At 42.5% G+C, this 15,367-nt stretch overlaps 1 protein-coding gene and 1 pseudogene across 1 annotated transcript; one reads left to right on the forward strand and one right to left on the reverse strand.

The window, feature by feature from the left end:
- The first annotated feature begins 567 nt into the window (after nucleotides 1–567).
- Nucleotides 568–6,522, forward strand: LOC147799461 (uncharacterized). The gene is made up of 2 exons (XM_087136344.1): nucleotides 568–696; nucleotides 2,202–6,522. The coding sequence occupies exon 2, from the start codon at nucleotides 2,202–2,204 to the stop codon at nucleotides 4,452–4,454; it is 2,253 nt and encodes a 750-aa protein (XP_086992470.1). The 5' UTR covers nucleotides 568–696; the 3' UTR covers nucleotides 4,455–6,522.
- A 1,076-nt stretch (nucleotides 6,523–7,598) lies between these two features.
- On the reverse strand, nucleotides 7,599–12,186 carry LOC147799462 (uncharacterized; annotated as a pseudogene).
- Between the last annotated feature and the right edge of the window lie 3,181 nt (nucleotides 12,187–15,367).

The raw sequence follows: 15,367 nt of genomic DNA on the forward strand, positions 1-15,367 counted from the left end.
ATAAAAAGCTTCGTCATAAAAAAACAATGTAACCGAAAGCAACCAATCTGAATAAAGCAATTAGCAAAGGGGACTGCCTTGTTTTCTACAATACGTCTTTTTTACAGCACGAATGGGTAGAAAATCTACTTTCCCCTTATTTAAACTTCGAAGCAAATATGCGCACTAACAGCTACAATTTCGGGATAACTCTGAAAATACGCTTATCAAACAACGTGGATTTACTCCCTACTGTAATCACGGGTGGTGTGTAAGAATAATCGGGGTCCTCGGGGTATTTTTGGGTTCCGGTATAGGTTTGTTTTGTGTTTTTTTCTTTTCTTCCTTTTTCAATTCTAGCAAAATTTACCTTTTTAGAAAGGGGAAAGCTTTAGATGAAAAGATCTCACACAAACATAATAGTTGACTATCACACTAGCTTAAACCCATTTCGTCTGAAAATGAAAATGACAAACTCTGTTTTAAAAAGATTCTGGTCATACTTCCCTCAAGGTTCCAAACAAGGTCTCATTAAAATTATTGGGTTTCATTTTCAACAGCGCTGCTTTCGCTTTCAACTTATTTCAGCATTACGGTTTCCGCCTCTGTTCAGCAGCGATGTTCTAATTCTTGAGGACACGTACACCTCAAGTTTAAAGTGAGTCTCTTGCCGCATATTTAAGACTGTTGTTGGAAAAATCGCAGGATATATTCTGAGTAAGTATGAGTAACAGATCTCAAGAAAATGAACAGTAGCGTATCCTGGAGCAAAGGACACTTTCGTTCCAAGGGCAATCCACCCACGATTTCTTTTGCTAGTTAAAAGCGCCAGCATTTAGAAACATTCGGAAGGCTATAAGATTCTCTTACGGATGGAAATACTGGTCAGTGGTTTTAGGAAAATCCAATCCATCTTTAACACTGAATATCTTTGTGAAAAATCTGGTGAATTGTTGTTTGCAGCATGTGATATAGCTAATTGCTAGCACACGAACCTCATACAGCGAGCAATTCTCGAAGGTGCATTTTTGCCAGTTGTAGAGACGGCTCCGAATCTGTACTTTCGCTGCAAAAGGAAATTTGTATGGACGATTTGTATTTAATTTCCGCGTACAAAATTCTCCGTCTCATGGCATCTGACTTGTCTCAGCAAATATCCACTTCACGCTGAAACCCAAGCCACTCTAAGTCTCAATGTTCTTGGGAGGGGTTGATACATGCATTTGTTCTCAAAACAAATAAAAACTCGAAAGGGTCACCCTTGAGACGAGCAGTAGATCGACGCCATCCGCCGCCGATGTCGAAAGTCTTGGAACTTAAAGATTGTTCACGCTGAAAACAGTTTAATACTCATTATTCGTTCGTCATCTTGCGCCCTATCGGTGCGCTGGGAAGGGCTGGTGGCTTTGCATTGTGATTGGCTTCATTGTGCATGAACTGTGACTGCAAGGTTCTCACTTCCTGCTTGCGAAAACTTATTTAAATTTTTGGTTCACCGATGACAATGCTTCGGCACGGGCAGAGTGTCGGCTCTTTATTGAAAAATGCATGGCCTTGGGACAATCACAGTGTAGTAATTTATCTTCTCACTAAGTATCCCTGATCACGTGTCTTTTGGCGATCTATTTCAAATCAACGGTTATCTTGGTCAATTTTGGATGAGAGAAAGAAGTGTAGTGAGAATATTTTCAGCGGTTGAGGAAGAAAGAGAAAAACATCGCCACTTGTGTAAAGCATTGAGCGAGCTCGCGCGCCTGGCAGAAATTTGAAAATGCTCTGCGGGTAATTAGCTGTGACCCCGTATGATTTCCTTCACTAGAATCTGTGCAAGGTCAGCAGTCCTTCCCAGCGCCTTGTTTGAGGGCTGGGTGACGAGCGAATACTCGTTATAGAAAATCAAAATAAATGAACACAATATCACAGAATGACACACCGCGCATAAAGGCAGTGTTTAATTAGCCCTGAGCAATACCCGCCGGACAATAATGTAGATACTGATCAATGTAAAAGTAAAACTGCCGTTTTCACAGTACAAGATCCTTCCATCTTGAAATACAAAAGTATGCAGGTTATGGAACAGATTTAAACTCGAGAAAGTAGCAATAGGTAATCCATGTCTTCATTTTAACCTGTGACATCACGTGACTCAATGCAATCTACCATCACCCTGCCAACATTTATTACATGAATAATGGTCTCAGATTTGTTTTCTTGAATTTCAGATGAGCATGGATTCGTATGATGTTGCCATGATCTTGTTCTGCGTTGGATGTCTTGTCGGCTCAGGACAATCATCCACCTGTAACGTCCAGTGCGATTACGATCACGTGACAGGCAAGGCGGACTGTTCCCATCGTAATCTGGACTGCATCCCCGTCAACTACCCAGACACCCTCGTCATGGATCTCACCCATAATAATATATCGGTACTGGATCTAGACGACTTCAACAGGACGTTCACGAGGTTGGTGGAGCTGTACCTTGACTACAACAGAGTAGCTGATGTGGCATCACTGATGACGTCAACTGAAATGGGAAACCTGACGAAACTGTCGGTCCAACACAATATCATTTCAAACTTAGGTTTTCCATGTAGCCTTGATTCTCTCGAATTCATGTTAGTCGATAACAACTTGCTAAAGTATTTACACGACTTTTCAAACTGTCAACGTCTGAAATACTTTTCAGCTGATTCGAATGAACTGCACAGTATTTCCATTCAACTTCACCGTGAAAGTTTCCCTTCTTTTGTTAGCTTGCGTTTCAACCGGATAACAAATGTTAACATTGCCAAAACAACGACAGGGGTTTATAATTTGACCTTATTACTGGATCACAACGAGGCAAGTCGAGTGCACCTAAGGGGTTACCCCATAGACCAACTCTCTCTCAGTCATAGCAAATTTCAAGTCATTAACATTCCCGTTCCCACCAAACTCATTATATCCAGTGATGGGTTAAGTCGATTGAATAACAAACTTTGGACTTTTCAGCCTGGGAATAAGCTGATTGAGACTCTTGACATAAGGAACAACTCGTTCGATTCCCTGATACAACCAGACTGGGCAGAAGGTCTTCAGATCTTACATGCTGATGACAACATCCTTGCCAACCTGTCCTCGAAAACCCTGAAAGGATTTGTCGATCTAAAGGAGCTCCATCTTGCAAGCAATCGACTCTTGTTCATCTCTTCGACCGCTCTGAGTCATCTCACCATGCTACGGTCTCTGTATCTCGATGGCAACTTCCTGACGTCACTGCTAGGTGGAATATTTCTCAGCCAAGCTGAACTCGTGGAACTTTCCATCACTAACAACCAACTCTCATTCTTACATCCCGATTACTTTATCGGTCTGAACTCTCTGGAACGTCTGTATCTCACTAGGAATCGACTGCTTTACGTCCACTCGGGGATGTTTCGACAGATGTCCCGACTTAACACCCTGGATGTCTCCCAAAATGAACTGAATGTTTTTAATAGCACAAATTGCAGCTTTCTCAACCATTTAGAGAACCTCCTTCTTGCTCACAATTCAGTCCATGATATCAGCTGCGTACTTGGTCATTGTGACAGCTTGGTAATGCTGAACCTGAGTTTCAATCAAATCAAAGTAGTTCCCGGTGTCTCTCTTACTGGCAAAAACAGAGCGCTCTCCAAACTTGAGCTTGAAGGCAACCCACTTCAGTGTGACTGCCGGTTGACGGGTCTACGCGACTGGCTTCTCAACAATCCCCCGTCTGCTCTCCCTCGATGTCAAGGTCCACCGCGGTACTCTGGCGCAGTGATTACAAACTTGGGCATACATGACTTGTCCTGCAGTCCTCCAAAGGTCATGATTAAAGAGAACCAACTTAATGTGAGAGTCGGACAGACAGCAACCCTTTCATGCAAAGCGACTGGCGTACCCGCCCCTAACGTAACGTGGCTAGACCCCAACGGCACGATAATATCAGACGAAAGACAAGGCCGATTTGTCGTTTCCTCAGACATAACTTTTCATATTATTTCGGTTGAGATATCCGATCAAGGGATGTACACGTGTTTGGCTCGAAACACCCTGGGTAAAATGGACCGAGCGGTGATCAATCTTATTGTAACCAAGGACCTAGAGTGTACTTTTTCCCTGGCTGCTTATGTTCTCCCCACCATGTTTGTCACTATTGTTGTCACCCTCACTGTCGTTACCTTGGTCACCCGTGCCCGTCGCCATTGTGAGAGGAGAATAAGACAAAATTCGGCTTTCTCCGGGCTGCAGTCCAGGATCACACTTGTCTTTCGGAGGCAGAAGGCCGCCCGCCCAGACAACAGTGGGGGATACCTGACTCCAACACCGAGACATACGCCTTCAAACGTGGGATTACCGGGGTGCATATGTGAGGATACCAGCATGCAAACCTCACGCCAAAGAAACCCACTGCAGTCTTCTCATGATAGCAACGATAATGACGGGTACGAGGCGGTATCGATCAGCTAAAGTACACGCATATCTTCATCTGCTACTTCTGTTTTCTTTTGTTGGACTGGTGCAGGAGTGTGGCAGATTCGTTTCATGTCTGTTTTATAATGAGAAGTCAAATTTCTCTGCTTCTAACCAACTTTGAATGATTCGTAGAGTACAGAGTTGCTTTACTCAGTCATCTTCAACCAAAATTGTAAGCCTAAAATATCGCAATTGTCAAGTTAACCGTTGAGATTGGAAGCTTCCGCTTATTCATGCTTTGCTGAATACTGCAGTATTAATCTTAGTTAATTTGTTGTTAACAAAAAGAAATTAGTACATTTGGTATTGTAAAAATTCATCTTGGAGGTTAAAAAATCGCGATGGTATCTCAGCGTCCTTTAGGTCTCAAGCCACTTTCTATTACCTTAAAGGCGAATGATGGGGTCTGTTTATTGGCTGTGGTTGAGTGTCCACGAGTCAAGGGAAAGCTCGTCTTTAAACATGGCCGAGTCTAAGCCAAGGCCAATGGACTGTGAAGGGGTGCCAATTGCTCTGGTGCCAACCAGAACTGGAAGCCACTGGATATCAACGATTTAGCGCACAGGTGACACGCTCGCGTTAAACTTCCTAGAATCAAGAGGAAGAAGGCCCGAGTCCTTTTTCTTTTAACTTTAATGTATCTTAAAGAATATGCTTACATTTAAGAGAGAGAAGGGTTTTATGCACCGCGACCTTGTCGAAGGAACATGCTACTTCCGCCTTGTCCTTTTGGTGTGCATGGGTGTGTGTATCCGGAATACTGTTGTTAAGCGCAATAACTTGAGAAGTACTTGGCATTTTGAACTTCACAATTGGTTTATGGATTGGTTTTGGTAATCCTGTATACATCACTAGAGTAATACATGTAACGAATACGTTAATCGGAAAAGGCCTTACGAGAATTAATGATATTACTTTACAAAGTACACTTTCGAATGATGCTATGTACTGGTGTTGGTAATTAAGTTCTAAAATATAAGGAGGTTACCAACTTTAATCACTTGTGGAGGTGAGAGTTGGCGAATCAGTGTTTTTCTTCCAAGAAATACAATGTATTGAACTCAGCGTGACAAGTTCCAGCTTCCTCGGAATAGAAACAAAGGCCGTGTCCGAAACGGGCTTCCAGAGCTACCGCTAGGTCTATTGTCTGCGCGTCTCCACGCATTTCCAATGGAGCGAAGACCTAGACCTAGCTCTAGACAAGAGATTCGGATGCAGCCAAAATGCGTGCATAACAAGTGTCCGTATACCTCATGGATATACAATATCAAAATTTTATAGAGAACAGCTCTCGGTTAAATGTCTTGGTCTGAAACGTTAGACTTTGACTGTATAATAACTCAGGTATAAGAAATAGTGACCACTAATTAAGTAACAAAGATAATGACAGAAACGAGAACAATGTGTTCACAAACACAAATGTGACCCAATATCCCAAAACCATGCAGGCTGAAGTTGTGGCATTGGACAATTCCTCTCCTTCACCCTTTTTCACACTTCAAAGTGATCCGTGCTAAGGCAACATTCTGTCTGCAGAAAGGTTTAACGTCCATGAAACTACGACCCATGAAAGTTCCAATTCCTCAGGGAAACGAAGTTATCTATTTCAGCCTAGTTTTGGGATGGTGGGTCACAAATGCCCCGCCAAGCCCATACCTGAACCTACAACTATGCCTTGTTTTAGCCATTGTTACATGTACCTTTCACCTTTCAGGCTTGAATGCATTAGGCTTGTTAGGATTACCAAAAAGAAACTGAACAATTCGCTTTGAGTTCAAACAAATTTCTCAGGCTATCACGCAGATTTCTATTGTCAGCCATTGTGACTCTGACCTTCGACCTGTCGGCCTCGAGTGCAGTAGCCTTCTCAGGATTACCAAAAGCAGTCCACAAATCACAGTCTCAGTAGCCTTCTTAGAAAGACTTAAGTTTGTATGTAAAAAACCATTACATTTAAAAGGAGAAGTGGTGATCAAAATCACCATAAGCTGTAACTTTAACAAGTCATTATTAAAATGCTGTTGATACTTAATAAAATAACCTGGATGCTTGGTGCTCAGAACATCACCGTAGCCTGGGAGCTTTGTTGGATGCCTAACATGGTCCCTTCCTTTTTCACCTTGACGAATTCTGTCCTGCTCTGAAAAGGCTAATTTATCTGTATTTAAATTAGCAGTAAAGCTGCAAGTTGTAAGCTAGTTTGCCGAATAATATTTTCCGGGGGGGTTGAGTGATATGGATTTTTTCTGAAACATCTGTCCAAAAGGTTTCATCCATAAAAGAGTTCTACCCACCCGGTGCAACTTCTAAAATGGGCTCTCGAGTATTTCAAGTAAAACTGATATCGAGCATAAGCACGACGTACATGTACCTCCCATGAACAGCGCCCCCGATGTAAGGTGTGTTAAAATGCAGTTCCCCACTTCTCGAATTTCTATAGGGCCGTTCACCCCCCCCCCACACCCACACCCACCTTACATATTTATACTTGTGGGGTATTTCCTTGTTCCGGTACCCCACAAGCCACCGTGCACAAGACCTGTCCTGTGGTGGTGAGGGCAAGCTAGCGGTATTATGATAGTCCTGAGGGGACATATAATTCGCGATTAGTAGTGAATTTTTTGTGACGTCGTGAATAGTTTTGACGATATGTTATGAATAAATTTACTGGTTGCAAACTTTGTTGCGAATATTTTTCCATTAACTTGAAGGGTACCATATTTGCCCATGACGTGTATAAATTCACAACGTCGGTCCAATATTTGCGACAAGTCGTGAATTTGTATATCCCCTCAGGGCCACCATATGTTATTGCACCAATTTCGTGGGGACCGAAAAGTTTTCGGGACATGTCTGTACAACTCGGTCCTCAGGGTCCCGATTTACCTTGAAAAAGAAACTGTCCCCATCAGGCAGTGGAGGCTTGCCCACACTCGCTGCTCCGAAATGGATTTACGCACCGTTTTAAACCTCTTTTCAAAGGCTGAGCACTCTATTCTTTGCGTTTAAGTAAATTCCCTAGACGAAGATTTGTCTCATTAGTAGTATTCCTTAACCAAACACGAACAGACTGATAACAGTAGATACATGGTTTCTTGCTAATAAAAAAACCAAAACTTATAATTCAATAGTCGGCAACCTGCTACCTTGAAGCCACCGTACTCTCAGTGCAGCAGGCGGAAACGGGTTTCCCATTTCCCAAGCAAAATATCGGAACCTTTATATTCCCCAAATCATGTTAACCCAGACGGGGGTGCCCGAACACTGTAGGTCATGGCCGTACGATTTGCAAATAAAGAGCAGAATGGGTCTTTGTTGACACACTCCGCACCTTGTACCTACTCATGCACTTGTAATTTTATGGTACTCTTTGCAATGGTTATACGTTTTATTATTGAACGTTTTCTACACCTTGCCCTGCTCTACGCGGAAAAGCCTTAGAATATCCACGAACAGGGCTTTCCCTCTGCGCTATACACAGCACCACCCTGACAGCCGTAAAGTGATACACGACATCTAACACTGGTTACTTTCACAAGGTTAATTCGTACTGTAATATGCAATCTCGAGGGATGTACATTAATTCGAGAAAATCATTAATTGCATTTCAATTAGCTGCTTGTGAGAGGTGTGGATGGCAATGTCTAAATAAAAGTTGACCCGTGGTACAAGTTCAGATTTTTGAAATCTGGTTAGCATATTCCTAAACGCATAACAAAAACGTGTCACGGGTTAACGTGTTTTTTTTTAAGTTAGTACAAAAAGTGCTTAGAAATGTATTAAACCCTATGCGCCTTTTTAGAGGGTAGAGTACCCCTACGAAGGCATCGGCATCCTACCCTCCTAGACAGCAACAAACGATAAACAGTACAGCAGAAATGCCGCATCTGAATATAGCCCAAAGTAAACATTACGGTCCTAGACTCCCTCTTGCGAAGGAACTGTTTTTACACTGGGACGCGAGAAACTGCAAGACAACAGACATAAACGCACCAAACGTAAACTCACAAAAAAGTATACAGATCGGGCACATTTGCATTTGGGAAATTGAGTTTCTGTATTTTAGAAGCAAGTAGTTACATCCTGCGCAGTAAATTTGCGAATTTTTGTTTTACAATGAATTTTTGTTTACAATGTCAAACATGCAGATTTCTGAGCGTGGTTGGATTCAAAACTCTCGAAGTAAGCCGAAACATTGAAATTTCAATCAGACAATGATTCCACAACTATTCTTGAGATGACCGTTCAATTCCCATGCCTATAGCAAGTTTCTTAATTACTCTCCAGAGCTCTCGGAGAGCACTGCGCTGATACTAATAATACAGGGGCAATTAAAATCTTATGAGCCGATTATCTGTTTACAATGCCACTGCTGTCACCTATCTCAGTTTTCAAAGAATCATGAATGTCACTGAATGCTGGTGGAAACCTCGTACAGTATATAGCAGACTGAATAGTCATGATTTGGACTAGGTTTGTAAAGTCGTGTCGTAAGTTGGAGATTTGACGGGAGTGAGTCTGCCCTGGACAGCGAAGATGGAGTTCTGGGGCAGTGTACAACAGTTAACATTTACCTATTATTTTACTTCCTCATGGGACAGTTGGAATTCTTGGCTTCATTTTTATCCAAAAAAATGTCCTGGTTTCGATTGGAATTTATCAAGGAAGCATGCGTGGATATTTTCGACAGGGGTAGAATATTTTCTATTTTCTATTATAACAAAATAATAGCAACGTCTGGACACAATATACATGCACACAAAAAAATTACGTGTTAAAGCTGACCTTATCATAAAAAAGCTTACAGTCAAATAAAAAACATTAAGTTTAAGGCTATATACAAGGTCAGTATACACATCTACGTATATGTATTATATAATTAACTTTTACCGGCAAAAAACGTGTTAAGTGTGGAAAGGTATGAGATGTCCTCTGGACTCCTCTCAAAACCACTACCTCAACGGTGGAACAAAGAGAGCAGTTGCAGACAATTGCATAACGGCAGCTGCGTCACGACGACGGCTGAAGAAACTCATGTACCCATGCATGCCACTATTAAACGGTCTGTGTCGTTATTGTTGCCAGTACTGGTGTGATATTTTGTTTAGCCGTAGCCGTCATAACTACGGAGAACCTGAAAGCCATTAGTGATCAAACAGTGCTTTTTATTGTATACAAAGTCCACCGTGATTTATAGGCAAAAGATGCGTGCTTAATTTTCACGTAAATCTAAATAATAATTAATTAGCCCTATCAACAATGGTGACGCAATGTCCCGGACCAACATACATGTATTAAAGAAACCGAAACGCAAGATGTGCATCGAGAAGAAATTCAGTGCGTCATGCAAACGTCATCACACAATGCTCATCAGAATTCTATATGTTAAGTCTTTAATTTCCTCGTGCATCTCAGAGGTGCATGGTGCTTATCACTGACCGCCTCTAACAGAGACTGATTCATACTCGTCATCTTTGTTCTGCAGTGCCAGTTCTTGGTAGGCTTGAGGAGGGTCGTTCGTCCGAATGGTGACTTCATAATCATCTTCTCTACTTGGCCTGTTGGTTGCAGACTCTACGCACTGGTCGTCATTGACTTTATTGACGTAGCCTCCGTCTGAGTGAGAGGTCTTTCCATGGTGGAAGCTGACAGTGGGTTCTGGATGAGGCGGCCCGGCAGCAGTCAAATTGGTCTGGTCTTCCTTTCTGTAGCGCCGTTTGAGGAAAATTATCAGAACGACAACAGTGAGAGTAACAGTAAGGGTGACAAACATGGTGGGGAGAACAGAAGCAGCCAAAGATATATCTGAGTCCAGGTCGTTGGTAACAGTAAGGTTAACCACAGCTCTGTCCAGTTCACCAAGGGTATTTTGAACCAAACACGTGTATATCCCTTGATCAGATATCTCAACCGAAATAATATGAAAAGTCGTGTCTGAGGAAATGACAAATCTTTCCTGTACTTTGTATCATCGTGCCGTTGGGGTCCAGCCATGTAATGTTAGGGACGGGTATACCAGTCGCAGTGCATGACAGGGTCGCTGTCTGGCCGACCGTCAAGTTGAGGTGATTCTTTTTAATCATGGCCTTGGGAGGATTGCAGGAGAGGTCATGTATGCCCAAGTCTGTAACCACTGTTCCGGAGTTCTTCGGTGGACCTTGACATCGAGGAAGAGTAGACGGGGGATTGTTGAGAAGCCAGTCGCGTAGACCCGTCAACCGGCAGTCACACTGAAGAGGGTTGCCTTCAAGCTCAAGTCTGGAGAGCGCTCTGTTTTTGCCAATAAGAGAGTCACCAGAAACGACTTCGACCTGATTAAAACGAATGTCGAGTATTATCAAGCTTTCGCAATGGCCAAGTGTAGAACTTATGTCAGTCAGAGAATTGTGAGCCAGAAAGACGTTCTCCAAATTACCCAAAAATCTCCAAAAGATTGGAATCGGTGATATCAAAAATGTTTAGATCGTTTTGAGAAAAATCTATTGTGGTAAGTCCAGGCATAAGTCGAAAAATCTCCGGGTTGACGTCAAGCAGTCGATTTCCAGCTAGATACAAACGTTCAAGCGAGCCCAGACCGAAAAAGTAATCAGGATGTAAGACGGAAAGTTGGTTATTGGTGATGGACAGCTCCAACAGATCAGCTTGGTTGAGAAATACCCCACCAAATAGTGATGTCAAGGCGTTGTCATCGAGATACAGAGACCGTAGCAGGGTGAGTTGATGCAGAGCGGTTGGATAGATAAACAGCAGGCGATTGTTTGCTAGATGGAGTTCCGTCAGGTTGACGAATCCTTGCAGGGTTGTAGAGGACAGGTTTCTCAACAGGTTGCCGTTGGCATGTAAGATAAGGAGACCTTCTGCCCAATCTGGTTGTATCAGGCAATCAAACGAGTTGCTCCTTACGTCAAGTTTCCTCATTATATTATTTTCGCGCTGATAAACCCAGATTCCAATATTCAGTCCACGTAATCCATTGTTGGCTATGATTAACTCATTAGGAGCTGGGACATATACATATTGTAGTCTATTATAACTAAGAGAAATTAGGGTTGGGTTAATTTGATGCCAGTGGTATTCTATATGAACATCACTGATTTCATTGTGATTCAATAACAAGGTCAAATTTTCAAATAAAAACAGCGGAAAATGAGTTCCTATATGGAAATATGTTATTCGGTTGAACCGCATGCTAATAAACGAGGGGAGAGAATCAAATACGAATAAGGAAATTCCATGCTGAAATTCATTCGAATCAGCCGAAAAGCGCCTTAAACGTTGACAATGTGGAAATTCGTATAAGCTATTGATCATGTTGTTGTCTAATGATATATCCTCAAGGGAATCCAGCCTACATGAATAGTCCAAGTGCACAATGACGTTGTGTTGAACCGACAGTTTCTTTAGGCTTCCCATCTCAGTTGACGTCATGAGTGACGTCACATCGGATATATTATTGTAGTCAAGGTAGAGTTCAACCAATCTTGTGAATGTCATGTTGAAATCGGCTGGTTCCAGTATCGTTATGTTGTTGTGGCTGAGATCCATGACGAGGGAGTCTGGGTAGTTGACGGGGATGCAGTCCAGATTGCGGGAGGAGCAGTCGGCCTTACCAGTTACCCGGTCATATGTACATTGCGCATGGCAGGGTGATGACTGAGCGATTCTAATGGACGCTCCAATACACAACAGGAGCGTAAACAAAGCCATCGCCATCTGCAATAGATTATCAAACAAACAATAAATGCTGATTGAATAAGCAGCGACGATAAAAGCTAAGCCAAGAGAAGCTATTATTGTTAGCCGGTGAAGATTGTCGAGAAGTTGTATAAGTATCACAGCGGGTAAAAAATTAATATTATGTATCCTGATTTCTTAACTGAACCTACTGGGACAATTAGAGGTGTTAGCATCTAAGGTAAACACAAACGCGAACAAATAGTCCGGCTCCGTTGCAAAAATTAAACTATACTGGTCATTTCCTGAAGCTGTCTGAAAAATAAACAAATCATTAAATTCAAAAATTTTCTGACGACTTGCATGTATTTCGGAAAAACCCGGAAAGCCATCTTCCTGTTAGGGTTCTTGTTACAAATTTTCGAGCGCCCTCCCCCCCTGTTGTCTGATACGACTGAAAACGCAGAAAATGCAAAGGAACAGATAGAAAAATCTTCTCAGAAGATCCCCTTTTAAAGTCAAGAACATCATAAAGTACGTCGATGTGTGTACTTCCATAAATGAAATTAATCAAAGATGTCTGATACCTTTTTCACTGCTCTCTGTCACCAAACAGGCAAGATCTTGCAAATATCGGTCCTAAAAGAAGCACAACATTAAAACTGAACAGGTTCGGCTAAGTACAGCGATTAAGAACTCTTCAACGAACTGTTGGCACAAAGATCCGTATGTCAAATTTACTACAACAAACGGAAGGTTCCTGTAATATCAGCATACATATCAGTTTCTGTGCACTGCGAAACAGCGTAATGGATAGTGTAAATTGTAAAACAATGGGGACGGTATCTTGCCCCCAGGACTTCGAAACCACGTAATCTCGTAGCGTCTGCTGGCCTGCTTAGTTATTGCGATAGACGGAAATAAACTACATGTTTTATCTAAACTCTGAAATGATAAATCTTGTTTGTCTTTCAAATGTATTCACCTGAACGCGGAGCCCCAGTACCTCTCAAGAATACCTCACTTGAGGTCGGGCCGCACAATTATTTTGTAAGCCGGTGATGTGAATCCAAAATGTTTCCTTGTTGACACATGCAGCGCCGCGTATCCGTGCACACATTCACGACATGACACAATATCGTTGCCGCAACAAAAATTCCCCCCGACCTGAAACTCCATCTCAGTCAGGATTCTAGAGGCCGTTGTTCGGGCCATTTTCAGGGCAGCTTCGTTTACGCAAACGGGTTATTAGAAACACATGGATTTTTATTCATGACACAACTGTCCAGGCAACCCTCAAACGAAAACAACGTCGACTTAGGCAACTTTTCGTAAAACTTCATAACTCATCCCTATTCAGCAAGTAAATCTCTTGATGTTCATCAACTTCTGGAACTAATAAAATTGCAACTTCGGGTTTCTGGCTGATTTCTGATCTCTCAACCTCCCCTCCTTTAAATTGAATCCTGAAATGAACGGTATTTCCGGGTACTCGCACACTGGTGGGTCTTATTGAATTTTAGCACATCGGTTTTTTTTTACATCTGTAAAGTTGTGATTAAAATAAAGCTGCGTCCGAATCACTTGGCTGCGGCTTGAAATTACACACGACTCAAAGGGAAATCGAACCAACCACGGCCACTACCATAATAGACTCGTACGCGGCCTAGGACAGCTTTTCGCAATGACTTTGTATTGGGTCGAGTGTTTCATACAGGGTTGTCTACGTGTCGCACTCTCTCCTGCGCACAGTCAATGAAAAACCTAGACGCGTGACGGATACTGCCCCAGCCTACGGCCTTTTACGGTTGAATCCAACAGAAATAATATCCGGGGGAACACCAATTATATTTGAGTGTCTGGCAGACATAAATATATGCTGTCAGCCCCGCATTTACTCTCATTAAATAACAAAATTAATGTTTGGCGTTGTTTACTCTCAATTCAAAAAGAGTCTTCCATTAAAACTGCTGATACCACAAGGTCACTAATACATTTGAGTGTTTAGAGGACAATGATAAAATTCTATTCTGAAAACAGCAGAGTAAAATAAACATTGTATACAAAGCACATGCACAATCATCAAACCGCAAGGCTTGAAAAATCAATACTCAATTTGCAAAAGGAACCGATTTACCAACTAACATGGAATCCCTTGGGACAGTGTTATGGCTATGGCTAGGAATAAAAGTCATAAACACACATTACGGTCCCAACTGATGAGAAAATTAACCTGAACAAGTACAGTAAAATATATACACCTGCCCACATGTCCCAACTCTTTCACAGTATTATGTGAAAGACACGCCATTTTTACCTTTGGGGGCGGGGGGGTTCTCTCGTTTCCTTTACTGGCATGAAATGACAGCCCAATCATTAGCCCAATTGTTCTGCAAAAATAACACCTGCTGTGTGGTGGATCTGATGTGTGGTATATAGCTCTCCGACACATTGTCCTGTAAAGAGAACCTAATTGCAGGAAATTCCTTCTCTATAAAGATGTGGTTGACCAAGCACTTTTTCTGTCATATTATAATTCGTTTTCAATATTGTAGGCCTTCACAATTGTGCTTCTTCGTATTAATCCTTGCATTTTCCCATTAGTCCCTTTTTTTACAGTCCAGTGTGACGGTGATCCATGAAAATCCTAAGAAAAAAACCAAGGGGAGCGGAGATTCGAGTTGTTTCATTAAATAGGACCTGTTATACGCCGGACACTGAGCTTTTATACTGAGAACACCGAGAAGAAATGGACCCAAGACGGTCGGGATCGGTGTCACCGTCGAAAATTTAGGAAATGAATGAAAATAAATCAGCATCAATCCTCTAGCTCACTGTATTCAAACCTAGAAACTTGCCTCGTGGATTCTGCGCCCAGGGACACGGAAAAAAAATGTGCTGAGGGAAAAAATGCAAAAGTTATGCGGTGTTGACCAAGCATTCAGGCGCACGGACTCCTGAAATTCGCAAGGAATCGCAGTTACCGGCTTCCATATAGGACTCTTCTGGGATCTCGGGGTTCCCGGCCCAACGCACTTCCTCCCTGCCCATCCATTTAACCCCAAAAAGGGTTCGAGCGACCATGCAAGGGAGGAAACGAGACAGGCCCCTAAGCCCTGGCCACCGAGTCGGCCATACGTCTCGAACCTGTACTAAGGCGCTCACCTGGACTTCGCGGACAGTGCCAGCCGCAGAGCTTATCCGCTAGGCTAAGGTACTGCTGGTATTTGACG

Source organism: Acanthaster planci, linkage group LG04 (genome assembly GCF_054643075.1).
Source record: "Acanthaster planci isolate LZ-2023a linkage group LG04, COTS_SCS, whole genome shotgun sequence".
Classification (NCBI taxonomy): domain Eukaryota; kingdom Metazoa; phylum Echinodermata; class Asteroidea; order Valvatida; family Acanthasteridae; genus Acanthaster; species Acanthaster planci.

Coding starts and splice junctions, on each gene's coding strand:
- LOC147799461 (XM_087136344.1), top strand. CDS start 2,202: ATGAGCATGGATTCGTATGATGTTGCCATGATCTTGTTCTGCGTTGGA.